Source organism: Crinia signifera, chromosome 9 (assembly GCF_055691185.1).
Source record: "Crinia signifera chromosome 9, ASM5569118v1, whole genome shotgun sequence".
Taxonomy (NCBI): domain Eukaryota; kingdom Metazoa; phylum Chordata; class Amphibia; order Anura; family Myobatrachidae; genus Crinia; species Crinia signifera.
In genome coordinates this window covers 126,249,509-126,277,039 of record NC_139225.1, presented here as the reverse complement: position 1 = coordinate 126,277,039, position 27,531 = coordinate 126,249,509, and the positions used below count along the sequence as shown (strand labels likewise).

General features: G+C 43.9%; 1 protein-coding gene across 3 annotated transcripts in view; it reads left to right on the top strand.

Moving 5' to 3' along the window:
* LOC146035959 (cytochrome P450 2F3-like) overlaps nt 1-27,531 on the top strand; it is an 81,794-nt gene that overhangs the window by 34,790 nt on the left and 19,473 nt on the right. Inside the window, exons 1-3 of one of the 3 annotated variants that reach the window (XM_083159687.1) lie at nt 8,901-9,076; nt 22,923-23,107; nt 25,414-25,576. In XM_083159687.1, the coding sequence (XP_083015813.1) occupies nt 22,931-23,107; nt 25,414-25,576 (340 nt within the window). In that variant the 5' untranslated portion in view covers nt 8,901-9,076; nt 22,923-22,930. Of the gene's footprint in view, nt 1-8,900; nt 9,077-22,307; nt 22,409-22,922; nt 23,108-25,413; nt 25,577-27,531 lie in introns of those variants that run through there. The other 2 variants (XM_083159686.1, XM_083159688.1) reach the window with 2 other exon arrangements.

The following is a 27,531-nucleotide window of genomic DNA, read 5'->3' as shown; positions in this document are numbered from 1 at the left end:
ATTAGGCCATACTGCCATGTGTACACTTACCTTCTACTGGCCCCTACTACAGAGGTGGAATGAAAAGTAGCTAGCATCTAACCTGAATTTGGAGTGCTTTCACATGTGATTTGGATGCTAGCACTGATTACTTGTGGCGGACTGGATTGACATATGGAATGGGTAGTGTCCGTTGTACTACATAGCAAACAAGTGCACAGTACAGAAGTACATTCAAATATACATTTCATGTCTGACCTCAGTTGTATTTGGTCATTGGTGTTGGAATCTGCATTTAGCTAATAAATCAGACTTACTAATTTTGCCAGGTTTTTTGGAAATATTTTTCAACACCAAGGGGCGGGCCGTATGCGCCGCACGGTTGACGCTGGCGTACGGGACGCGGCCGTACGGAACGCAGGTTGCAGCTGATAAACGCCAATTACAGAAATAGTATTTAAAGTTGATCTAGAAAGGCAAACACTTGTTGCAAACATGGCAGGCTCAAACTCAGAGGAAGACCAGGTGGTGCAGAATCTGTTGTCCCGCATGGAGGCCAACACCACCTATGTCCCCCTCAACCCAGAGCACCCAGATGGCCCATCAACATCAGGCCAATCAGCAGCTGGGCCATCCTCAGCATCAGCAGAATCATTGGGAACACAGCAGGTGGCTTCCCAACAGAGTAGCCAGCCCAGCACTTCAGGTACAGCAACCGGTGGCCGTGGCCGTGGCAGTGGCAGTGCCCGTGCCAGTGGCCGTGCCCGTGGCCGCAGTGGGGCAACAGAGGAACCAACCACAAGAAACATGGCATATGAACCGCGGGAGCTTGACATCCTGGTGACCCGGGCACGTGATTTAATTGAGTGCCCAGTGGTGAAGTTGACACACACAAGGAGATAGAGAGGGGTAGCCTAACTTCCCCCAATTGATTTCTATCGCTGGGGATTACCTTCATTTTTGCAGCCTACGACCACTCTGGTTCATATACCAGGGATGGGGATATGCAGTAAATGATACATGAAAGTGTGATTAAAATTCTTTTATTTGAAATATAATACTTAATCAGATAATATACAATCACACAACAAAACCAAAATAAAACAAAAATAAAATCGAAAAATTACTTTTTGCGCCAGATCATTTTTTAAGTTCCTAATAAAAGTTATATTTTAAAATAACTCCATAATTCACCAATCTTAAACATCATTTAACAAAAAGAGTGCGCCCACAAAGCGTTTACTGTCTTTTGTTTTGCACCTCTGCAAAAACAAAAAATCCCCAATTTACACACAAGGAGATGGAAGATCTGGGAGGAGATAACGGCGGAGATTAATGCAGTGGCTCCACAAGTTCGTCAGACGGAGCATGTTAAGAAGAGGCAAGTACATGTGTGTTACATTTGAGTAGTACAAGTCCAGTAATGTTAACATTTAATATTAGATGGAGTTGGTCAATGGGTGTTCACGTTGCTTGGAGGCACAGACATGTTGGCCATGACATTGAATTGATAGTTATTGGAGGGTGACTGTTTTTGTATCTTCTAAGGGTTGGTTTGAAAAATGAATATAATGTAAGTTTGTTGTCAGTAGGCACATGTTGTATTATGTTTCAGATTGCAATGGGTGCTACAGCAAACATGAGGAGTTACATGTATTAATATGTACACTTTGATTGCAGGTGGCACGACTTCAAAGGCAACTTTAAGAAGAAATTGACCCAGCGGTGGGAACACAGCCACACCTCTGGGGCTGGCCCCATGCCATCCAAGCTGGAGCTCACCCCCCTGGAAGAGATGGCCCAGTGCTGTATTGCAGTGGAGGAGATCCGGGGGGTGAGCACTATAGACAGCGAGTCCCCAGCGGAAGTGATGGCTTCTACGCTTGAAGGTAATTATTTGCCAGGCCATAAGTAGATGTTTAAAATTTGGTATGGAATGTGTGGTAATTGGTAATTTCTCGTTCAACAGCATCCCCACCGCTTGGTCAAGATTCTCTTGAGAAGGTTGTGGAGTCTGTGCCACCTGGCCCCAGTAGCAGGCCCGTGCAGCAGCAGCCGGGATTGTCCGCGGCTGAATTGTCCATGTGGGGCCGTGTGCTGGATAGTATTGTGCAGCAGGGAGAGTCGGCATTCGAGCGGGTGCGTAGGGCCGAGGAGGTGCTGCAGGTTTTGACCACCAGCCAGCAGAGTATTGCTGCGAGCCTGCAGGCTATGAGTGCCAGCCAGCAAGCTATTGCTGCTAGCCTGCAGGTGCTGGCTGATCAAGCCCTGCGGCAAAATGACCTCCTCCTCCGCCATAATGAACTTATGGTGGAGCTAGTTACCAGCAATAGGGCCCTAATGTCACCCGCTTCGGGTGCATTACCAACATCATCACTCCCTGCTGCCAGAGGGGGAAGATCATCCACCCCCTCACCAGCATGTGCTCCACATGAGCCACCATCTGACTCTGGCCGTGGACGAGGCCGAAGAGCTGCTGCACGTGGCAAGGAGCCTGCCAGGGGCAAACGTGCTCGCAAATGAACTTGTGTCCCCATTAATCTCCACCGTTATGTCTTCCCAAATCTTCCATTGAGCTGTGTGTGTCAGCATCCTGTGTCCAAATCCGTGCCCAGGGTCACCACTTTTGCCCGCGGTTCAAATGTCATGTTTGGTTCCCCTGTTGCCCTGTTTCGGCTACCATTACTGTGTGCTGTACTTGAAGTGTTGGTGCTGTACTTTTGTTGTGAAGCCACCTGATGTGTTCCTAATGATTCTGCTGTGGCTATTTATTCTGTATTATTTCTTTTTAGTCCTGTTATGGTACCTTTTTTTTTTTTGATGTTTTTGCAATTTGTAACAAAGTTTCTGTAATAAATGTTATTTTGGCCCCCCAAATGTCTGTATTAATTGATACATGCAGAAGTGCCATGTGTATTAGTATTATTAATATTAAGTTGTGTGCATTATTTGCAGTGTAAAAGTGTGTGACAAGTGCAGCATGTAATGTTCCCTTTAAGCTGCAATGCTTCCAATTGTAGCAGTGAGAAGCGTGTAATTAACAAGTAATGGGTAAAGTATGTGATTGTATTGGGTTCAGGTGACATTGGTTGAGGTGCGTCTGTCCTGATTAGGCGTTCCGATTGCCTAGCGCATGACCGAGTGGTGTCCGCAAAGCAAGAGTAACCTTTTGGACACCGCACATTTCTACCCTTTTTGTTCGCGTGCATTCGGCGTGCTGTCCGAATGCACGCCTACCCAAATATGTGTACTCCCCCGTGTCCGCCCATGTTTCCGCCCAGTTTAGCCCACTTTGAAACTACGCCCCTGTGTCATTCCGCATGACGCCCATAACACACCCATATTGCCCGAGTGATTGCGGTGCACATTTCTGTACGGTATTCATGAGAACAAGTACGGAGACCATGCGTGGCACATGCGCGTCGCGTTCTCCACGCATGCGCAGACGGCTAAAAAACGCCATCCGAAAGAATTCGGAAAAGTACGCACCGATCAGAATAAGGGCCAAAGAGACAAAAAGAAAGAGACAAAAAGAGAGATAAAAAGAGGAGAGAAGATAAAGAGAAATACAGTAAAAAGAAAGACAAAAAAGAGAGACAAGAGTAAAGGTGCAATTCTCACATGCATAAGAGAGAGAGAAAGAAAGAAAATAAAGGGGCAGATGTATTAAGCCTTAACAAGAGATAAATTCATGTGTGATAAGGAGAGATAAATGTCCAGCCAATCAGCTCCTTACTGACTTTTTTCAAACACAGCCTGTAACATGGCAGTTAGCAGGTGATTGGCTGGGCGTTTATCTCTCCTCATGGCACTTGCATTTATCTCTTATTAAGGCTTAATACATCTGCCCCAATATTAGGACTCCTGCTGAGTTTTTTTTCCAACAGTTATCTTTGAGTATCATCTCAGAGTCCAGCACCATCACTTGCTGCAGCGCAGGCTGTGTGTTACTAGGCAGGAGCCATCCTGTCTCCAGGGCCGCCGAGAGGGGGGCGGGTACTAATTAACCGGGCTTGCTGAAGGGGCCCAGCAGGGGCCCTGATCTGACCACCCTCTTCCCCCTCCGTCCCTCCCGGGCAGGAGCAGCACACACCTGCTGTGCTGACAGAAGGCTCAGCATGAGCGTCTCACTCATAGCATGAGAGCTCATGCTGAGCCTGCTCCTGTCAGCACAGCACATGCTGTAGGTGTCTGCCGCTGCTGTGTAGGGGCGGGGACAATAACACCCCCCCTCAACTTTAGAGTGTTTTTTTCATCCCCACTAAACATTTTGGGGGCACGGCCTAATCGTGGGAGGTGGCGACGCCTCCCGTGATTAGGCCATGCCCGCAAAAGTTTACCGGGGCCTGGCATACATCTCGGCAACAGGGCGGTTTGTGGTAGGTCGCACAAGACAACTAATAATACATTTGGAGGACCCCCTCAGTATTGGGATATGAACTGGAGTAGTCAGTAACACAGATGGGGGTGTGCTACCTCGGACACGAGAGTTGGACAAAAATAAAGAAGAAAAGTATATCCTATATCGGTGCACCAATAAAGATTTTTAAAATTTAACTTTTATTGTATTTATTTTAAGAACTGCGAGATAAAAAGTACATATAACAACAAAACAAGGGTGGGATAACACTCTTAAAAACTAAGGTGGCAGGCAGATGTTTGTGATGGAACCTGTTAGATGTGCTGATTCAACTTTGGAACAGTGTGCTCATGATTAAATGGGTTAAATTGGACCAAATACTCGGGTAAGTATGAGTAAGAGCGGGTATAACCTCTTTAGATTACTGCTCTATATACCGCAGCTTCACTTATGCCAGTCAAAGCATGATGTATATCGTTGATAGTGAAAATCAAAAAAGTGGATTGGCATACACTTAGTAGTAATCACAGCGTATGGGTGAAAATCACTCTATCTCCAACAGGAGAATCCTGATCTGAATCACTTAAGGATAAATTGGGGTACTGCACCACTAAATGAGAGAACTCCCATAGGCTGTATGATATGCCTTATATGGGAGCCTAATAGGTAATGCGGTGCTGCCTCCAAATTATTCACTATGCTAGTCCAGTGGAGTCGCCTCCAGGTGGACCGTAGCTGGCTGCAGTGAACGCCCTTAGAAGGGCTGTAGCGGCATAACACTGTTCAACAAATTCTAAAATACATTAGTAAGAAAAATAACAAACAGGTGCAAACATCTGCCCGCACACCGCTAGCCGGCACGCGCTTCGCAGATTTTAGCTTCCTCAGGGCCAACCTGTCTGAGCGCAAGCAGGGTTTATATACCTATAGTAATGTGTAATGCTCCAATTACAATGCGTGTGGTCAGACGTGCCCCCACAGACTTTGGCGGGAAAAATATTGTCCAATCAGGAGCTTCGTATGTGACGGACCCCTGTACGGTGTCCTGTAAGTGCTGGCTACTGTGTATAGTTGGCATGGTTACGCTGTTTCCCAGCGTGTGAATACAGGCGCGCTCGTGACGTGCCTCTGCCCTGGTGATGCGTCTTGCGTTGTTGCCATGGTAACCCAGTTGGTTGGCGCAGCTGTGACGCGCGTGTATTCTGGTCCAGTGGTGTGTAATCCATTTGACGTGACGTTGGATAGTGTATCGTTGGCAAGGTAACCTGGCGGAGGCATGTCACGTGTCCGTGCTGGTCCTATCACACTTGGTTCCTGAGCATCAGGTTGTCATGGTAATCGTTGGAGATCATTAGTACAAGATTATCACTGTGGTTTAGGAGACTGGTTCACATTTCACTGTTACCAGTATGCTGATTACATGCCCATGCTTTTATATCTGGTGAGAATCACAGAATTGAGTATCAGATTATTCGAAAATTTTATGTCTCAAGGTTTATGTGTATGTATATACATCGGGACATAGGTCTTGTCTGGTGTGTGTGGGTCAGAGATGCCTGTGCATTCATGGAGGTATCAGATGCATACATACATAGATAAAGGGTATTGCTCATATTTGTGATATCATGTAAGATGTGTCACCATGGATGAATGGTCCCCTGGTGAGACAAAGACATGTGATGGGTAACAAAAGGGGGGGTGATAAATATAGGTGCCAACCAAAGAAAATCAACACAAATGTGACAAAAGGTGCAGTGACATACAGTGTATGCTTAATACAATTATTGGGTAATAAAAATAAAATTATTAATATTAATAATAATAATAATAGTATTATTATTATATTTTCTGAGGATATATAGTAAATAAGTGTTAGATGATTTGGGAATTGTGTGAATTTTTGGATAAGTTGCCAATAAGTTGACATGCTGTAAAAGCTATGTCAGGTCATCAATATTGGCGACCCCGTGAAGAATGAGGGATGGTGATAAATATCATAGAGAAAAAGTTTAAACGTGCAATGCTGTGGGCATTGGTACAAGTGGTACATACGGGTGTCCCCGGGTATTTAAGTGTTAATAGGGAGTGGTGTCCCTATGTAAAAAGAGGAAAAGAAAGACATTTTAAGCTGAAAGAAGATCAGACCCTGAGTTGCACAGGTATTGGTGGTGTGTTAGTAACCATCATGTGGTTAGTATTTAACCCACATGTTTAGATGAAAGAAGATCTGACCCAGATTTGCACAGGTATTAGGAGTGTGGTTCATGTTTAACACACACGATGGATAGGTAACACATGATAAAGAGTGGTAGTTGTGGAAAGAGGGTTTTACAGAAATGCAGAGTAGCTGTTTTCCTCGTTGAGGCCTCTAGGTGACATGGTGCCCATCATAAAGATAAGTCTGGTTTATTGTCTCAACAATTCAGAGTCCAAGTCCCCTCTTCTAATCCCCATGTTGACTCTCAGCATGCCAAATACTTTCAACCCAGTTGTTTTGCTCTGGTGGTATTTTAGGAAGTGGCGTGCAACAGGGGTGAGCATTTTCATGGCCTGTCTGTCTCTCTCTGCGTTCTTGATACTGGAGATGTGCTCCAGTACTCTCTTTTTGAGGGGCCTGATGGTCTTCCCTATATATGTCTTTCCACAAGGACATTCTAAATTGTAAATGATCCCTGCTGTGTCACAGGTAATATATTCTTTGATCTTCCAGGTATGATTGTATTTATCAACAAACTGTTGTTTTTGAACCATGAACATACATGCTTTGCATGATCCGCACTTGTACGATCCCAATCTCTGGGGTGGACGTTTTTTAATTTTATCAAGATGACTGTGGACCAGGGTGTCCCGGAGGTTGCGACTCCTGCGCCAGCTCATTTGGACTTTGTCACCGAGTGTGTCGGCCAAATCATGGTCGGTTCTTAGCACATCAAGGTGACCATTAAGGATGTTCTGGATAGATTGCCACTCTTTACAGTAAGTTCCAATGAATCTCACAGGTTCATTGGAAGTAGTATTGTCTTTCTGTCGTGGTATGAGGTATACATCTCGGCAACCCTGCCTGTCTCTGTTGCACATGTTAGCAGGGATCCTGGTATAGAGCCAATTAACTCCATTACAAGATCAATGGTGAACCTAGCATCTTGCTATGAACCCCACCGGTGCTGCTTTACATGCAGGTGGCTCTTCAGAGCTTGGAGCCCGGAGGCGGGAGCTTCCATTGCCTCTGGGAGTTACGCCCCTGCCGTGATCAATGGCAAAAGTTCACATCCCAGTTGCCCGGAGGCAATATATATATATATATATATATATATATATTGGTGCCCCCCTCCACACACTCAATCAAAAATACTGTATATACAGTATTATGTCTCTGCAAACATATCCATTCCACAGTGAGGGCACCGGAGATCTGGTAGTGCTGGACCCATCATCGGTATACAGTATATATATTGCCTGATGAAAATACTGATTGATGTTTCAAGTGGATGGAGTTGCTGTGCTATCGCTTAGCTGTATGTATATATATATATATATATATATATATATATATATATATATATATATATATATATATATATATATATATATATATATATATATATATATATATATATATATATATATATATATAGCAAACGGAGATTCCCGGCACTCGCAGACCAAACTAACACTCAGGTGCCTTTCCGTCCCACAAGGGGATAGATATCTGTGCAATGTGTGGAGGCACTCAGGAGATTTCCATAGTACTGCACGGCGGCAGTCAAACGCGGTAACAAACTGTAGACAAGACGGTCTTAGTGCCAACGTTTCGGGTACAAACCCTTTATCAAGACATGTATATATATATACAGATGGAGCTGGTCCCAGCTTTTGCAGGGGATGGTGGAAGAATCGCCAGCCGCCATCCCCCGCCAGCTGCCATCTGATCTGCGAAAGGGGACATCTCGTGCACGCGCGTCCCCTTCCAACGGCGCTTCCCTCAGGTCCCCGCCGGCTTGCCGGCGGTCACCCGGGGTCCCCACTGCCTCCCCACTCTCCCACCTCTAACCCTGTCCGTCTCCCTGAAGCGGAGATGGACAGGGTTCCCGTTGCCCCGCCGCCCGGAAACTGAGACGCACGCGCGTCTCAGTCAGATGGAACGCCTCACCGCTGGCGGATCGCCAGCGGAGACAATCTGGCGATTCGCCAGCAAAAGGGAGGCTGGCTCCATCTGTATATCGATATATATATATATATATATATATATATATATATATATATATATATATATATACACACACACACACACACATACATTCACAAACAGACACACACACACTATAATGTATACAGTATATGAAGTGAAAGAAGTGTCTGTTACAAAACAAGTTGTCTATTTATGAACTGGTCATGAACTTTACTTTTAATGGCTTCAAAAAATGTGAATTATTAAACCATTAGTAAAGTAAATATTTAACTGAAATTAAAGAAGTGGCTGTTAAAAACAAGTCATCGGCCATGAACTTACAACAGTGTAAATACTGAGTCTGAAATAATGTAGCTAAGAATGAAATAGCTTCTTTCATATACAGTGAAGAAAAATCCATCACTGGCTGTGGCCACACGGGAGGGCTTGGGTGCATTCGTGGTTGGGTAGCGAATTCGCAGCGCTGCTTCAGAGGCTGAATCGGTTCCGTTGTTCGAATATGGTCGTATTTTTAAAGCAGTAATTAAGACAAAACCAGGCTGATTTTGGTATGTAGTATACCGTGGTGGAATTAAATTTGGTTTAACATGAGAAATGTTTTTGTTTCAACAATGTGGAGTGACACTAAAGCAACAAATATGATGATACATAGTCGTAGTATGTGATACACTACTGTGCTGTACAGGACAGAATATTGGTAACAATACAGTATTTGGCTTTGTATAGATCCAAGTCACAATAGAGATAGGATATAATCTATCCAATTGCAAACCTCATATGAATGATTCACTCTTACTGTATATATGCTTTTATATATGACTCAGTTCAAATGGGTATGTTATTTCCCTTCAATTATTCACACTTCAGTCTTAATATGTACTGGTGACTGGGCTGGCAATGTAATGGTTACAATAATATCGAGCAAGTGTTGAAGCGAATATCTATTGCGTTACTGTATGTTACAAGGGATGTGGTCATTTGGTCTACAGCATGATGGTAGACAGTCATTAGGTCGACACTAGTTGGTCGACATGAGAAAGGGCGACATGGGTCTAGGTCGACATAGGAAAAGGTCAACATGGTTCTAGGCCGACAAGTCGTTAGTTCGACAGGTCATTCGTTCGACAGTGTCTAGGTTGACAGTCAAAAGGTCGACATGGGGTTTTTCACTGTTTTTTTGAGCCGACATGTGCCGACAGGCAGTATTTCATGCCCTACCATCCACTATGACGTGGTGGGAGAATAAAATAGTGTGTCGACCGCAGCGAGGCACCATACCCGACGCAGCGAGCGATGCGAGGGGATGCGGTGCACTTTAAACTGTGTCCATGTCCATGTCGACTGTGTTGACATTCAGGTAAAAAAAACAGTGAAAAACCCCATGTCGACCTTTTCACTGTCGACCTAGACATTGTCGAACGAATGACCTGTCGAACTAATGACCTGTCGAACTAATGACCTTTCGACCTAGACCCATGTCGACCTTTTCCCATGTCGAACTAATGGTGTGGACCTAATGACTGTAGACCATCATGCTCTAGACCAAATGATCCCAACCCTGTTACAAAGCAACAACTAAATTGAGGAGAATAGTATATCACGTCTAATAGGAAATAATCGTCTCTTAATTATATATGACTTTGGTGTATCTTTAGCAGTAGCCCATACACATTAAAACACAGCGGCCCTGTGGATCCAGGGGTAAGGCAGCCAGCACATACAGTGTATTACAGACAACATTGCCTGTATGTATTATGTATGTATGATGTATGTATGTATTAGCAGTAAAATAAATGAATAGATAAGTTATCCCAGACAGCCGTGATAATTGTATTCCTAGAGAAAAAAAAGAACGTATCAGTTAAAGTGAAGATAAGATTAAATAAATGAAATAGTTAGTCTGCCAGTAATGCTGTGCGAGGGCCATGCTGCATTGTGCTCATCGGCATCGGATGTGGCTACACACAGTTTGATTTTGACTAACTTGCTATCAATTTTGTCTATACAGTCAAAATCGATATTCAAAATCGCACTGTGCATACACACCTTTAATTCTATTGTTTACTCCTCCTATAGATAAATATATCTATACAATTTCTTTTTTTTATGTTATAAGGTTGATCTAAAAATACATTAGGAGAATTATTGTAATACTTTGGTGATGTTCTAAAAGAACGGTAACACTTCTTGGAGATTCCTTATTTCTTGACGACTATCACAGTGACAAACAATAAAAGTATTTAAAACAAATCTCCCATATCACATACATCCTGTTGTGCTGTATTGTGTCCAATCAATGCCACACTGAAAAAAAAAAAAACAGTTAAAAAACTTAATCAGTGATTCATTAACTGTGCAGAGAGATTCTGTAGATAACGTGATATTTGGAAGTTATGTAACAAAATGTAACAAGATGAAGTACTGCAAGAAAGACAGCAGGATATATTTTTTCAGGATTCACTGAAGCTCAGCTATTAGGATAAATGTATATATATATATATATATATATATATATATATATATATATCAACTCAAACATTTAAAGATATATTTATCTATAGGCATAATTAATAATACAGTATTGCTAGTGGAATGCCTATTTATTTTCAGAACAACCTACTTCTAGTATTTGCAGGACTTGCTCTATCATTAGCTATACCTAAGCAGGGTGACGGGATCTGGGAGGGGGGGGGGGGGGGGCTATAACACACCCTCTAGTTCCTACCTATTTTATATTTTATTTTAAAAAATTATTATTGCTAGGGTTTTGAGAAACTTATATGTTTTATGTATTTATACATCAATTAAAAGTTATATTTTAATGAAGAAAGATGCTCAAAAAAACAAAGCTAGATATGTTTTCTGTACGAAATACATAGGGTGACATTCTATGGGATGAGATAAATGCGCATGTTTTTTTAGCGCACCACATCGCCGCAAATCGCACTTTTTCAAATCGCACTTTTCAGTCAAAATTCACATATTTAATGTGATGCGCATTGGAGCCTGAAAAGTGCGAAGTGGTGCGATTTGCAGCGAATTGGTGCGCTGTCTTTAGTCCTGAAAATGTGCGATTTTCATGTCTGAAAATCGCACGTTTGCAGGAAAGCGCAAAGTAAAAAAAAAAAAACGCGCGCAGGGTCCCCCGCCCGAGCATAACCAGCCCCGGGCTCATTGAGCCGGTGCTGGTGACATAAAATCAGGGTCCCCGACAAATCGGGGTCCCCTTGATTTCATGAAACCAGCACCAGGCTCAAGGTCCGGCGCTGGTTCCCAAAATACGGGGGACAAAATGACTAGGGGTCCCCCGTATTTTAAGAACCAGCACCGGACCCAACCAGCCAGCAGGGTAATGCCACAGCCGGGGGACACTTATTATATAAGGTCCCGCGGCCAAAGCATTAACCCCCTGGCTGGTCAGCATGGGCAGGGGTCCTGGGGAAGTGGGGACCCCCCTAATGAAGGGGTCCCCTCCCTCCAGGACTTACCAGCCCATGCTGATAGTCCGGGGCTGTCCCCGATGCCCCTGGGCGGTGGGCATCGGGCTGATGAATTGTGTAAAAAAAAGAAGTAAAACTATTGTTTTCTACTGGCGAACTATGAGTCCCAGCAAGCCTACCCCGCATGCTGGGACTTGGAGAACCACAAGTCCCAGCATGCGGGGCATTAAAGGGTCCGCTGGCACTTGTAGTTCTGCAGTACAAAAAATAGTTAAAGAAAACACACTGACACCCTGAAAAATAAAAGTTTAATACACACAGAACACACACACACTGATACTTACCTACCTTGAGCCCGTAGGTCGGTCCCTGGATCGACTTTCTCGGCTCCTGATTGGCCAGAAATCATTCTGACTGGAGACGCCGAGGAAGAAACATCTCTGCTCCAGTGAAGTCCTGTAAGCCGGGTACTAGATGGGAGCAGCGCTTCAGCCGGAGAGGATGCCCAGGTCGTCGCCGGGGACCAGGTGAGTAGGATTTATTCCTTAGGTACCCCTGGGGACTACCTCGGATCCCGGACCCCGGATTCTTCAGGACAGGAGCCCCGAAACCCCAGGACCAGCCCCGGGACCAGGACCAAGGCCCCGGAACCGGACTCTTCTGCCCTGGAGCCCCGAAGCCCGGACCCAGCGCCGGACCTTGAGCCTGGTGCTGGTTTCATGAAATCAAGGGGACCCAGATTTGTCGGGGACCCTGATTTTATGTCACCAGCACCGGCTCAATGAGCCCGGGGCTGGTTATGCTCGGGCGGGGGACCCCGTGCTCGTTTTTTTTTTATTTTAACCGTTTTTTTTTATTCTAACACCAGAACCCTGCACAGAACATTGCGATCTGTGCAGGGTTCTGGCTCATTCGCCAAACAGACCCTGGTCTGAAATAAGTGCGATAATTAGACACCTAAAAATTGCGATTTGCAAATGCGCATAGCATTAAATAAGCGAGTTGTATAGTTTTCTGTACGAAAACATCTGGATGCGATAAAAATGCGAATTAATGTCGCACTTTTGGTCAGCATGCCTTAACGCACATAATATGCGATTTCTGTCCATTAGCGCATCCCATTAAATTGGTGATTTGAAGGAAAAATGCGATATCGCCATTTTGTGGTCTAATTAACACCAAAAAAAACAAATCGCAGTCCATAGAATGTCACCCGTTATATCTCAAGGGTTATGTTGACTGCGTCAGCTACCCCCTTTTCTTTCTTAGCTTTTCTTGATTGCAAGCTTAGCTGACCAAAAGCACTGTGCTATGTCCGAATAAGTGGTACTCCAAAGAAGACATCTTTTCATCTTTTTCTGATTTATAATAAATTCTGAAGTTTTTATTAATTTAATTTAGATATTCCAAGAGGATGTTGTATTTATTTGAGAGCTAGCATATATTACTGTACTGTACTGTGGTTTTAGTGGCCTGTTAACTGTGCACCAAAAAAAGAAAAAAGTTCTTGTCCTTATGTGGATGACTCATAAATCGGTCAACATCTACATCTACATCTACATCTACAAATGCAAAGGCAAGATAAAGGCGTAAGAAGGGGTAATCCAAACCTATAGAATGGTTGACAATCTTTAGGAAATCATCACCACTAACATAAAGTTAAAAGTTATTGCTGAGAAATATAACCGCCAACATGCCATTCACCACATGCAGTGGCAGGCAAAGGCTATAACCATGGCCTTATGTGCAAGTTATGGTCATGCTACTGCTGTCATGCACTTGAATGCTTATTATGAAAGCCACAGCCAAACACACTTAGGCATCATCTGTTACCTCTAAAACAGGACAAAAGGTATTTTCGGTACTTGTTTCCTAGCACGGCCACACCGATCAGAATCGCGCTCATCGGAGGTAAAATCGGGGCCATCGCGGGCATCGCGGCCGCTAAAAAAATCGGGTGCGATGGCCAGACGCGATGCCCGCGATTTCCCCATAGAGAACAATGTTAAATGCCTCAATTTACCCGCGATGACCACGATTTCCCATAGGAAACAATGTGAAATGGCTCAATTTAGCCAAATTATCATAGGGAACAATGGTAAATGCCCCAAAAACACCCCTGAACATTGAAATGTCCCCCCAAAAGTTATTGACGCCACCCCGCCATCAACGTGAACCTGAAGCGTGGCGAGCACAGCGAGCCCGCGAGGGGCGGCGGTACGCGTCCTCCAACCTTTTCATGCCCTACTATCCACTAGGGCGTGGAGTGAGAACAGAATAGTGTGGCGAGCGCAGCGAGCCACCGAGCCACCGAGCCCGAAGCGTGGCGAGCGCAGCGAGCCCCGCGAGGGGACGCGGATACCTTCACAGTTATACGCGTCCCCTCGCGGGCTTCCCAGGTGTCCATGGCGACGCGGACACCTGGGAAGCCCGCGAAGGGACGCGTTTACCTGTGAAGGTATCCGCGTCCCCTCGCGGGGCTCGCTGTGCTCGCCACGCTTCGGGCTCGGTGGCTCGCTGCGCTCGCCACACTATTCTATTCTCACTCCACGCCCTAGTGGATAGTAGGGCATGAAAAGGTCGGAGGACGCGTACCGCCGCCCCTCGCGGGCTCGCTGCGCTCGCCACGCTTCGGGTTCACGTTGATGGCGGGGTGGCGTCAACTACTTTTGGGGGGACATTTCAATGTTCAGGGGTCTTTTTGGCCCATTTACTATTGTTCCTATGCTGATTTGGGTAAATTGAGCCATTTAACATTGTTTCCTATGGGAAATCGTGGTCATCGCGGGTAAATTGAGGCATTTAACATTGTTCCCTATGGGGAAATCGGGGGCATCGCGTCTGGACCATTTAAGCATTTTTAGGTGCACACGACGCGACCGACCCGATTTTTCACTGTTTTCAATGCATTTCAATGGAAAAATCGGGGGCATCGCGTCGGTTGCGTCGCAGGCCACTCAAATTACCCCCGATGGCCAAGATATGTGGCCGTGCTAGGAAACAAGTACCGTATTTTCAAATATAATTTATATAGCTATGTCACAACGATAGTCACAAATGACAGTAATGGGGGAGGGCGAGGGGGGACGGGATGGGATGGGATAGAAATAATCACGTTACGTAGTAGATAGCAGATACTGCTAGGGGTATTACGAGGTAATAATTAGAACGTTATCACACATGGTTAAACTGTTTGTTTGTCGTATTAAAAACACAGAATGGGAAGTATAAAGGCTATCACCATCTGTAGAGGCGACACATATTACATTTTTTTTTTTTTTACACTTTTCCTTGCCTCCTTTTTATCACTAGCGTAAACTCTACAAGTTCATTCAATACACATGCACCTATCCTCACTAAATTGTAGAAATTACTGGTTGGTAAGGTATTACTATCCGGTCGGAACTATTACACCCATTCTCAAGTATATTCAGACCACACATCCAGGGGTCATCACCCTGACCATAACCTGTGGATAATACTTATTCCCGAAAGATCCTGCAATAACCAGTAGTACTGGTGGGTTCTCTTGCCATCTAGCCCTCAACCAGGTCAACACTCAAAAACAACTACCCAGGTAGCAATAAACATATGAATCTGCCAAATCTTTCAAGAAGGGCCAGGGTTGCTTAAAGGTTAATTTAATGGAGGAGAGACTTGATATCGCTGGCCATACAGGACTAGCCTTCCTTAACATAAGTCAGGGTAGTAAGAAGAAGGCGCAATGAGTCAAAAAACTGTATTGTATCCTGTTCATATAACAAAAATGTACTGAATTGTAACTATACATGCGTGTTTGTATGTTGTAAGTCTTTTTTCTATTTGTCTTTATATGTATATAAGTAATAAAGATTTGAAGTAAAAAAAAAAAAAACAGGACAATAGGTGGACCAAAAGAACACTAAGGGGTGATTCAATTGTTTGTGGTGCGCTGCCACTGGGCATCTAAACTAATGTATAAGCAATTCAAATGTGGCTCCATTTGAGCAATTATTAATTGTGGGTAAAAAATTTGAACAACGACTGAGTTGCCCCTTTATACACACAGGGCCACCAAGAGGTATGCCGGGCCCCAGTTAAAATTAGGGTGTGGCCTAATCGCGGGAAGCATGGCCACCTCCCACGATTAGGGCATGCCCCCAAAATTATTAAGGGCAGAGTGAAAAAAACAGTTAAGTCGAGGGGGGAGGGTTATTATCCCTCCACCTCATCATCATCATCAGCAGCACACACCTACAGCATGTTCTGTGCTGACAGCAGCCTCAGCATGAGCTCTCACGTTGTCAATGAGACGCTCATGCTGAGCCTGCTGTCAGAACACCACATGCTAAATGTGTGTGCTGCTGCAGCTGCCCGGGAGAGATGGAGGGGGTCGGACCAGGGCCCCTCCAGCAAGCCTGGACCCGGGTAATTAGTACCCCCCCCCCATCTATATGGCCCTACATACACATACGTATTTATGTAGACTTCCAGCAAGGGACACACAAAACAATTGAATTACTCTAGAAGACTGAAGTATAAATTGTGTGTCCCAAACTTCACAGAGTCCTGAGGAGAATCTAATGGTGTCCAGGGGTAATGAGTCTGGCATTACTGATCCTGACACTTTAATCATATAGAAACTGGCTTCTACCATTTCTGAACCCTATGCAAATGTGAGGATGAGTACCAGTAATTGGAATGCTCATGAAGGTTTAGACATGGAAGATGGAAGATGAAGGGCATACAGTAATTGTGTATCTGATACACGAGAAGAGGGTGACAGGGGTATCAGTGGGCCAGTTAGTCCTCAGGGGCCCTAGTACACTGCACTTGCTGCACCAATGGTAGTTCTGCCTCTGGCTTTAGGGTTGATAGCAATCTAGACCCCGCCTCCCTATGATGTCACTTGCAGTGAATCCATATCAAGTTGTATAACATCTGCAAAATCAACTATAACAAGGAGTCCAGTATCAGCTACAACAGCATGCATAGATGCCAACACATGTTAGTGGTGGCTTACATCTTCAATACCAACAATAGTTTCACACAGCAAGTGTCTGTGAAGCGATCATTTAGGCAGCAGCCAAATATGACAGCTGCCATCCTGTTGCACAGCAAATCATTGCAATCATGATGGCTATATTAGTATTATAGCTGCATCCTATATCTGCCACCAATGCATCTGGCTTTAGTTGAGGTCATATGTCCCCACTACTAAATTCCATCTAGTTTCATCAAGAAATTAGTATTAGGTAAGAAAATGCCATTGTAACAACTATCCACTTATTGTATCTACAGAGTGATACAGGTCAAACTAAAGATTACATGACTGTGACAGCCCAGTGGGTGGGTGTATTGCCTTCAGAACCTGCTGTATCTACACACACTACTAGCTCATTCACCTGCAGGCTACACTCATTAAGAAGCATACCAGTGCGCAGTGGCGTAAGTTTGTCCCAGTTGCCCGGAGGCAAGATAAATATTGCCACCCCCCTAGTTCAATCAGTAAGGTGTCTGTCCCTATAAAACTGGTCATGGGTTCTAATACAGGGTGTGACACTTGCCAAAATTATGTTAGGAGGGGGAGTCAGCCACAGAAGTGATATTACCGGCTTTCAATTACCTGATTCAAACTCGCAGGGGAGGAGAGGTGCCCCCTTGGGATCAGGAGCCCGGGGGCAGATGACTCCATTGCCTCCCAGAGTTACGCCTCTGCCAGTGCGAATCTGTTGGAAAAACTCATGGAAAATGCCTATTTTGTAGATCAAGTCTTTTGTTTTCTGCTTTGCATCAGCTTGTAATTAGATCACTACATGTTGGCAACCATGCTTGATCCTAGGTTTAAGTTATATGTAATGTCTTCCTTTCCAACCTTTTGACTGTTGACCTTCCCAATGTCAACCTTTTCACCCTGTGGAACCTTAGCTATGTCGACCTTTTTTATGTGTTGACCTAACGCCGCTGGACCTTCACCGCTCGACTCAATGTATGCCAACCTAAATTTGGTTGACACAATGACCCATAAGCCTTTGGCCAATATCGATGAAAACAATATTGTGAACAGCGAGTGGGTTAACATTGACTGTAAATGCCTAAAAATGAATTATATTGATATAAATAATACTGTAAGAAGAAGGTCCGACCTTACTTACTATAGGGGAATTAGCATGCATTGTGTAGAGGCATAGGGATTAGTTATTCAATGAGCCTGATTCGCCAGGTTTTTATGGCGAATTTGTGCTGTTTGGCGAATTTCTGACTAAAACGGTGAATCACCCTATTCAATGACCACATGGCGAATACATTTCAAGGTTTTTTTCACCATGATTCACCGAGTAGCAATCGCTATCTTTTTATGGTGAAGTGGAATGTGAACTTTTAAAATAAAGTGTTTTGTTTTTTACATTTGGTGTCAAAAAATCAGGAATTTTATTCTGAGGAGGGGCATGCTATTTTTATTCATGTGCTGTAAGCACATGAATATATATTTAATTTAAAAAAATATATATATATTTTTTTTTACACAGCATCCAGCAGGGGGCGCCGGAGCCGAGCCGCTCATTACATATTCATATATTCACTGCACCCGATCGTTACGATTGTGTGTAGTGAATATACGCTCCCCTGCTGGCACCCCCGGGGGGCAGCCTGTGCTGCCTGGCACCCGGGGAGCCCACCTACCCCCCACAAAGTTCTGGGGCAGGCAGAGAGACTACCATCTCTCTGCCTGGCACCGTCCTCAGGCTCCCTGCGGCAATCGCCGCAGGAGCTCATATTCGCCAGTCAGGGGCAGCGAGCCCCTGACACGTTGAATACCGGAGCCCGCCGGCTCCGGAACGTGGCGAATGTGCAGCGAATCCTAAAAAGGATTCGCTGCACCTCGCAGGTATTCTCATTGAATACCGCCCTCTGATAGCACATAGTGTAACTGAATGCCCCACGCTTGGCCTGGGGATGAATTCAACACTGGTATATGACTGCATTATATAAGCCTAAAGGATATAGAGAGAGGGGGCGTTGTTTAGTGACATATTTCTGCATACGGCAATTTGCATAGGACAGAGTACAACATATAATGTTATATGGGCGGACTGTGTACTTAACATGGGGAAAAAAACCATGAAAGTAGCCTCATAGCGACTGTGTGTGGGCCAGCAGAAGAGCAAGCAGGGTGCAGAATACATTATACCTCACCAAGGGTAAGTGAGCAGCTTTCTAACCATACTGGCCTGAGATGTTGTACTAGCTTACAGTGTGTGCAGTGCTTTGAGCCTGAACTGTGTAGTGACATATGACTGCATATTATTGTGGAGTGGGTCTGCATTCTAGAGACATAGGGCCTCATTCAGAGGTGCAAGCAAATTCTGTCGCAGCTGCAATTTGTACAGAGGGAATCTGGGAATGTCGCAGACATTTACATACAAAGCATATCAGACTCAGGAGTAGATGTATGAAATAGGGATAAGGGAGGAGGAGGAGAAGTGGCCCATGGCAACCAATCGGCACAGCAGTAACATCTATAATTGCATAATATAAAATTATACAGAGCAGCTGATTGGTTGCCATGGGCCACTTCTCCTCTGGCTCATCTTCTCCCTTATCACTGCTTCATACATCTGCCCCTAATTGAACAACATTGAATTTGAACATTGAAGAGTTGATGAAAATGGCTGCCTGAACTGGAGCATGTACTAATTGCATACAGAGATGCAGGGGAAGGCTTAGAGATGCATGAAAAAGTAAAACCAGAGAAACTCATGCTGACCATTTCACTGTAGACCTCCTTGTTGTCGAACTAATGATTGTGTTGACCTGCCGACCCGGTCCACCTTAGCCATGTCGACCTATTTTATGTGTCAACCTAAACTCTGTTGACCTCTAGTGGTCAACCTAATGTATCTCAGATCTTCATAGTGTGACCCATACCCCTCCCAAAAATTGCTCCCTGTCTATCAATCATGCTACATCCTCCCTGGGACTGAAGTCGTTAATCAAAGTGATGAACCTCTCACGCATGTGCTGTCCCCCAAACGCTGTTGTGCGTACAGATCGGCATTGTGTGCACTGCTAAATCATTTATAAGTGACTGTACTTCATAGTGTTGCAGTACTGTATTGTTCAATTCAGCAATGGCATACAAATATATTACATGCTGGTAAAGGACATGGGCCAGATGTACGAAACCGTAAAAGGCGATAAATTGGAGAGATTGATAAAGTACCAGCCAATCAGCCCCTAACTGTCATGTTACAGACCGGGCTTTGCAAAATAGAAGTTGGAGGGGCAGTTGTTTGGTAGGTGATCATTCTCCAATCTATCACTTTAATGCATGTGACCCTGGGGGAGAAGAAGGGTTGTTTAGTGATACATATGTTCATGCATAGTGTATTTTTATAGTATGGACATCAGAGGTCCAGAAATCTGCATCATACGACGGAGATTCTTGGCATCTTACCTCCCATTAAATGGCGGTGACATGCCTCCCCACCCCCCAAATGGCATTACACTATTAATCAATGACAGACTTATGCTGACGTTAGACATCCCAGAATGGGTTGCAGCTTCTATCACTTATGAATAACCCCCACAGTACCTGCCAATCTTCCAAGTTTCAGCGGGATAGTCCTGCTTATCAGGGACTGTCCTGCTGTCCCATTGCAGGAGTGGCCTCGACAATAAAAATAATGGATTAAAACCATTTAAAGGTCTATGGGTGGTGAGATGTACTAATCCTTAATAAAGAGTACCTCAGATATATTGTACTGCACAAGCTTTCCTTGGCTGGGTTATTAACATTTAATTGCTATATAAAATGAGTATATTAAACTGGCAACAATCCTCTCACAACCTATGGTTCAATTACTAATGATCGGTAGAAAGGCAACACAATAAAATATGATTAATAATGTTTCAATATCTTTATCTTTTTACATTTGAAGACAAAAAAAGTTACTCTTTAGACTCAAAATGTTTCATACTTTTGAGTGGAATATAATCGTTCTAGCAAGACCATAACGTGGTGATTATAGACCTGCATGTTATAATCCATCAAGTACTTGTCCAACCGTTTATTAAATGTATTTATTTTTTATGCCATCACCACCTCCTCCGGCAATGAGTTCCACATCTTTACTGCCCTTACTGTAAAGAACCCTTTCCTTATGGTCCTCTTATTACGGAACCTCCTCTCCTCTCCTCCTCTCCTCCAGTGGATGCCTTTGTGTCCTGGCCACTGACCTTAAGGTAAAAAGGGTGCTTGATAGTTCTTTATATTGCTCCCTGACCCTGATATATTTGTACATGTGAACTATGTCACCTCTTAAATGTAATTTTTCAAGTGTAAGCATTCCTAGTTTGGCTACTCGGTACTTGTTTCCTAGCATGGCGCCCACGATATACGTCGCCAGCATGCGATTCGATTTTAAATTGTATAAGCACCCTATACAATTTTTAATTGTATAAGCACCCTAACTACAATGTTAAATGCTCCCCCACGCCACCCCCACTATCAACGCCAACCCGAAGCGTGACGAGCGTAGCGAGGGGCGGCGGTACGCGTCCTCCGACCTTTTCATATCCCCACTATCCACGTCGGCGTGGAGTTGATGTTATATAGTGTGGCGAGCGCAGCGAGCCACCGAGCCCGAAGCGTGGCGAGCGCAGCGTGCCCCGCAAGGGGACGCGTATTACTTTACATGTATTCTGCGTCCGCTTGCCACGCTTCGGGCTAAGTGGCTCGCTGCGCTCGCCACACTATATAAAATCAACTTCACGCCGACGTGGATAGTGGGGGTATGAGAAGGTCGTAGGACGCGTACCACCGCCCCTCGCGGGCTCGCTGCGCTCGCCACACTTCGGGTTGGCGTTGATAGTATGGGTGGCGTGGGGGTGCTTTTTACATTGTAAGCACCCATTACGGTGCTTATACAATTATTTATCTTATAGGGGGCACATTTAACATTGAAAACACTTATTAGGGTGCTTATACAATTTTAAATCGTATCTCATATAATGGCATACAATGCGATGGTATACAATTTAAAATTGTATAACATCGGCTGCCATCGTGTAACATCGCATCACATACCATCGTATGCCTTATGGTATGCGATGCAATGGGCACCGTGCTAGGAAACAAGTACCAGCTAGTCTCTCTACTTAACACATGTACTCCATCCCTTTAATCAGCTTAGCTGTCCTTCGCTGAATATTTTCCAATTCTATAATGTCTTGTTACATAATATTACCCCCACCATTCACGTCAGTCATTCTGCAAATAAGTCCTCACTGCGAGTGCGATCACAAAGGTCATTTAGCTCATGTGTATTGAGATTGAGGCACAAAAACAGTCTGCTGATAAGTCTGCATCTCTCATCCACACTCATTACTCACTCCCATTCCCGACTGCAGGACTTTCTTCGGGCTGCAAACACTCTGTGGAATGCTCTCCTAAGCACAGTAAGACTCTCCTCCAGTGTCCAAACCTATAAGCGTTCCCTAAAAACGTATCTCTTCAGGCAAGCTTATCAAATTCCAAAACCAGTCATAGAACCTTGCATTCTGGTGGAATCGATGCAATAAGGAATACAGTATACAGTATATCCTTATGTATCAATGCCTATTTCCCTATAGATTGTAAGCTTGCGAGCAGGGCCCTCTTACCTTTTGACTGTCTGTAAATACCCTGTTTGTTGTATCACTGTAAAGCGCAACGGAATATGCTGCGCTATATAAGAACTGTTAATAACTAATAAATAATAAATAAGTTGTTGTGTTGCTTTAATAATATTGGCGACTGTATCCAAACATAAATTGATTTCATAGACTGTAACAAAGTTGCATTAGTTCTACACGGTGTCATAAGCCACAGACCTATTCCATCAGCCGGACACACTTTAAGAATTGTCTCTGTTCTCAGAACACTGTAATGGTCTCATGTGTATACTGTATGAATGTGCGTTTTCTGTGGCAGGTGGAAACATGGAGTGGAACAGCACCCTGGTCCTCTTATTTGTCTTCTGTCTGTCCTATGTCATCCTGAGCTTTCTGAAGTTATATAAGGAGAAAGCATCACTTCCCCCTGGACCTATGCCTCTACCATTCATCGGGAACCTTCTACATATCGACACAAATGACATTGTCAGCTCACTTATGCAGGTGAGTCAGACTCAAGAGTAAAGTAATGAAGTCAGTCTGCCTATGTGATAGGTGCACAGTAGGTAATATAATTACACACACATTATCATGAAACTAATTAAAAGACTGTCAAAATGCCGGCTTCTGCAATGTACTTTCACTTTGAGCTGTGACAGTTTTTAGCCCACAAACTCTCCACCCCCAGTCCTTGGGGGAGGTGCTCTAAAGTAAAAATTCAGTAAAAACCCTGTTATCAGGGTTTTTGCCACAGTTTTGCATGCTCTAATGTCCGCACGCCGGGTCAGCACTATGGAGAATATCACCAGGTTTTGCTGGCGATAAGACCGGGAACAGAATCTCCCAGCAGACCACAAATATGTTTATGCACTTTGATGCTTATCAATAAGAAGTGGATTCTGATTGGTTGCCCATAGCAACATCAGATCTGAAATAGAACTCCATTCTTAGGGCCTTATTCTAGTTCACTCTTTCTGACCAAATCATTCTTAGATGGACAAAACCATGTGCTCTGCAGGGGGGCAGATGTAAAATGTGCAGAGAGAATTAGATATGGGTGAGTTATTTAGTTTCTGTGCAGGGTAAATACTCTCTGCTTTATTTTTACACTGCAATTTACATATCACTTTGAAGTACAACCCCACCCAAATCTAATTCTCTCTTCACAAGTTACATCTGCCCCACCTGCAGTGCACATGGTTTTGTCCATCTAAGAAGGATTTTGTCAGAAAAAGTGAACTAGAATAAGGCCCTTAGTTAATTTACCCCAGAGAGAGAGTGTATATACTGTAGACCAGTCTAGACGTCTAGCTCAAGTTTTCCTCCCTTGGATACAGACACAGAATAAATTGCCAGCAGTAATCAATCCTTATCAGGTAAAGTTTACTTTATCACATAGCATATATCAGGAAACAGTCCAGTTCCAGTTTGTCTGTAACCAGGCTTGCAGGTTTATTGAAGAAAAGCAGTAACAGATATAACAGCTTTTCCAGTGGCGGGATTCGGTCATTAGGTCGACACAATAAAGGTTGACATTCATTGGGTCGACCACTGACGGTCGACATGGCTTAGATTGACACCTGAAATATGTTGACATTTCTGAGGTCAACATGGAAGGAAGGCAGACAGAAAAATTAGGTCGACAGTCAAAATGTACACATGGGTTTTTCCCATTTTTTTGAACCGACATGTGCCAACAGGCGGTATTTCATGCCCTGCCATCCACCAGGGCATGGAGGGAGAATAGGCATGGCAAGAGCCGTGCGAGGGGATGCGGTACATGTGAGGGTACATGCAAGGAGATGCGGTACACTTAGACAATGTCCATCTCGACTGTGTCGACATTCGGGACAAAAAAAGTGAAAAACTCATGTCAACCTTTTGACTGTAGACCTAGCCATTGTTGACCTAATGATTGTGTTGACCTTCCATCCATGTCGACCTTAGGCATATCGATCTAATGTATTTCAGGTGTTGACCTAACCCATGTTGACCTTCAGTGGTCGACCCAATGCATGTTGACCTTCAGTGGTCGACCCAATGCATGTTGACCTTAAGTTGGTCCACACGATGACTCCTGGTAGGCATGTTAATGAAAATGACCCACAAAAAATGGCCGCCCCCTTACAGCAGACAGCTTTTGAGGATGCTAGAGGAGGCATCAGCCTCCTCTAGCATCCTCAAAAATGGTCTGCTGTTAGGGGGCGGCCATTTTTTGCCTACCAGGAGGAGAGCAAGTAGATCTGCGGGTCCAGGCGACGAGCAGAGGGTAAGTAGCGGGGATGGAGGTGGGCTTTATTTTAAGGGGAGGGGGGTCCGAAATTTCCAGTGGGGGGCGCACCCAAATAATAGTTACGCCACTGGAGTGACAGTGGTACTAGCTCCCTGCAGGAACACGTGCTGCCCATCTATGCTCTCTGTCTAAGATGGTGAAGGGGTGCGGAGTCGGATGCGATCCAACAGGTCTCTTCTGCAGCTGGTGCGTATCACAGGCTCTGGCGCGATGCTACACTGGACTTCGCATCGCATCAAACCTGCTGTGCATCACATGCGATTTGGACAATTTTCATGCGACCGATTACCAAGATTTTACTGTACTTTAAGGTGTGCAGTGTGGATGTGTGTAGGTGCTGTCAGTAAATATGGGCCAAGGACTTTGGGCTGAGGCCATAACTGTTCTGACAGCAATATTACCAATGCTTTAGAATTCCATGGAGAAATGTTGGGCTTTGTACTGTAAATTACTAGACCTGACAACAATTGTTTACGTCTATCAAATATATGTAATAATTCTACTCATTTCTTCACAGCTAAAAGATAAATATGGACCAGTATACACCCTGTATTTTGGACCTAAACCAGGACTGGTCATATGTGGATACAGCGCCGTGAAGGAGGCTTTGATTGACCAAAATGATGTATTTGGCGAGAGAGGGGACTATCCCGTTTTCTTGAACTACATTGGCGAACATGGTAAGGTTATGATAGACCTAAATTCACAACTGTTCTACTGGATTATCTTTTTGGTTGAGCTTGAATACGGATAAGGGGAAAATGTTTGTAAAATTGTAGAAGCAGAAAAGCGGTGTGAGGCGTAGGACGTGGAACTGAATGGTTGATGGGAAGAAATGTATAATAAAGTTTGATGAAATGTAGAATTTTCGATCAATTGCTATTATGTTTTATTCCATTTGCTAAATCCATTGTAAGGAAGATAATTTTCATGTACTTTGAAATATATGGCCATAAAGTTATGCCACTATGCCCTACCTCAAACATGGCCGAACTATGGCCCTCCAACTGTTGTGAATCTACAAGTCCCATCATGCCTTGCCACAGTTTTACTATTAGGGAATGCTAAAATGATGGCAAGGCATGCTGGGATGTGTACTTGGAGGGAAATAGTTTGGCCATGTCTGCCCTATCTGCTTTTGGTTTCAGTAAATCAATGAGCAATTGATCTACAAATGATTTGTTTTAAGCCCAAGAGCATAGATCCGATCTGATGTGGCCACTCATATAATTCCCAAGGTTAAATGATAATATAATCCCGTTTCTTCCCAGTCAGATCAAGCAGCAGTTTTAGGGCCAGATGCACTAAGATATAAAAGAGATAAAATGGAGAGTGATAAACAGCCAGCCAATCAGCTCCTACCTGCCATGCCACAGTCTGTGTTTGAAAAATAGACTATACAAGAGAAACTCAGAATTTAGGCGCTCTTCTTCAGGGCATAGATAAATGAAAATGTTACAAGAGTGGTACTTCTCTTATAAGTAAGGATGTTGTTCCTTGTACTGGTGACTTATTTTTCAAGCATTTCTTCTCCTCCCATACGTTTTGATGAATATGTGAATAAAGAATATATATATATATATATATATATATATATATATATATATATATATATATATATATATAGCTTCAATTTGGAGGTGCGGCACTCGAGGCATTGATAAAGAAGATGCAGTACAACGGATGTACTGCATCCGTTGTACTGCATCTTCTTTATCAATGCCTCGAGTGCCGCACCTCCAAATTGAAGCTATTCACTACCATAGTGAGGGCACCGGGTGAAGTACTATCTTGTGAAGCGTTACGGCGCTGTTGTGTGTGCCGGACTCCTGCTCCATATATATATATATATCGAATGGCAAACCACAGATATACCATTCGACAGGCATTGGACACTGGGAAAACTGACAAACCAGTGGCACAACACTGCCTTGAACAAGGCCATCAAGTATCAGCTATTAAATGCATGCTTGTAGACCATATACCTGAATATACGCGAGGGGGTGATCGAACCAAGGCTTTAAGACAACGTGAAGCACAATGGATTTACACCATGGACACTGTGGCCCCCCGTGGCCTAAATGAAAATAATCCATTAAATTGTTTTCTATGAACCAATAGGGATTTACAGGCTATTTTTTGCCTGGTGTCCCATGTATATAATATCTTCTTCATTTTTTCCTTCTTTGTTGGTACGATATTGTGATCAGACGGTGGCATAAGGGGCATGTGGACCTATAAGGTCCTTCCCTTTTTTATACCATCATCTCCATTAATTAATGCATGAAAATTGTATATACAGAAAATAAAAAAGAATACAAAATATTTAAAAAACAACAGAAAATACTGAAAAATACATAAAAATACTTTTTTGTAAATATGTATATATTTGTATGTTTGTCCTATATGTTTGTATGTATTTTATTGTATAATTGCCAAATATGATTTCAGCAGCCTCTCTACTATTGAAGCTGCTTTACAATACTTAAAACATGTAAACATATATATTGCCAACATGTAGACTTGATTTTTAAGATCCAGGCTCAGGGTTCCCTTATTAATAAGCACAGCAGTATCCCCAGCAGCTATTAACGATAGCTGGAACGCACAAAAGCCGCAGTGGAACGCACGGCCA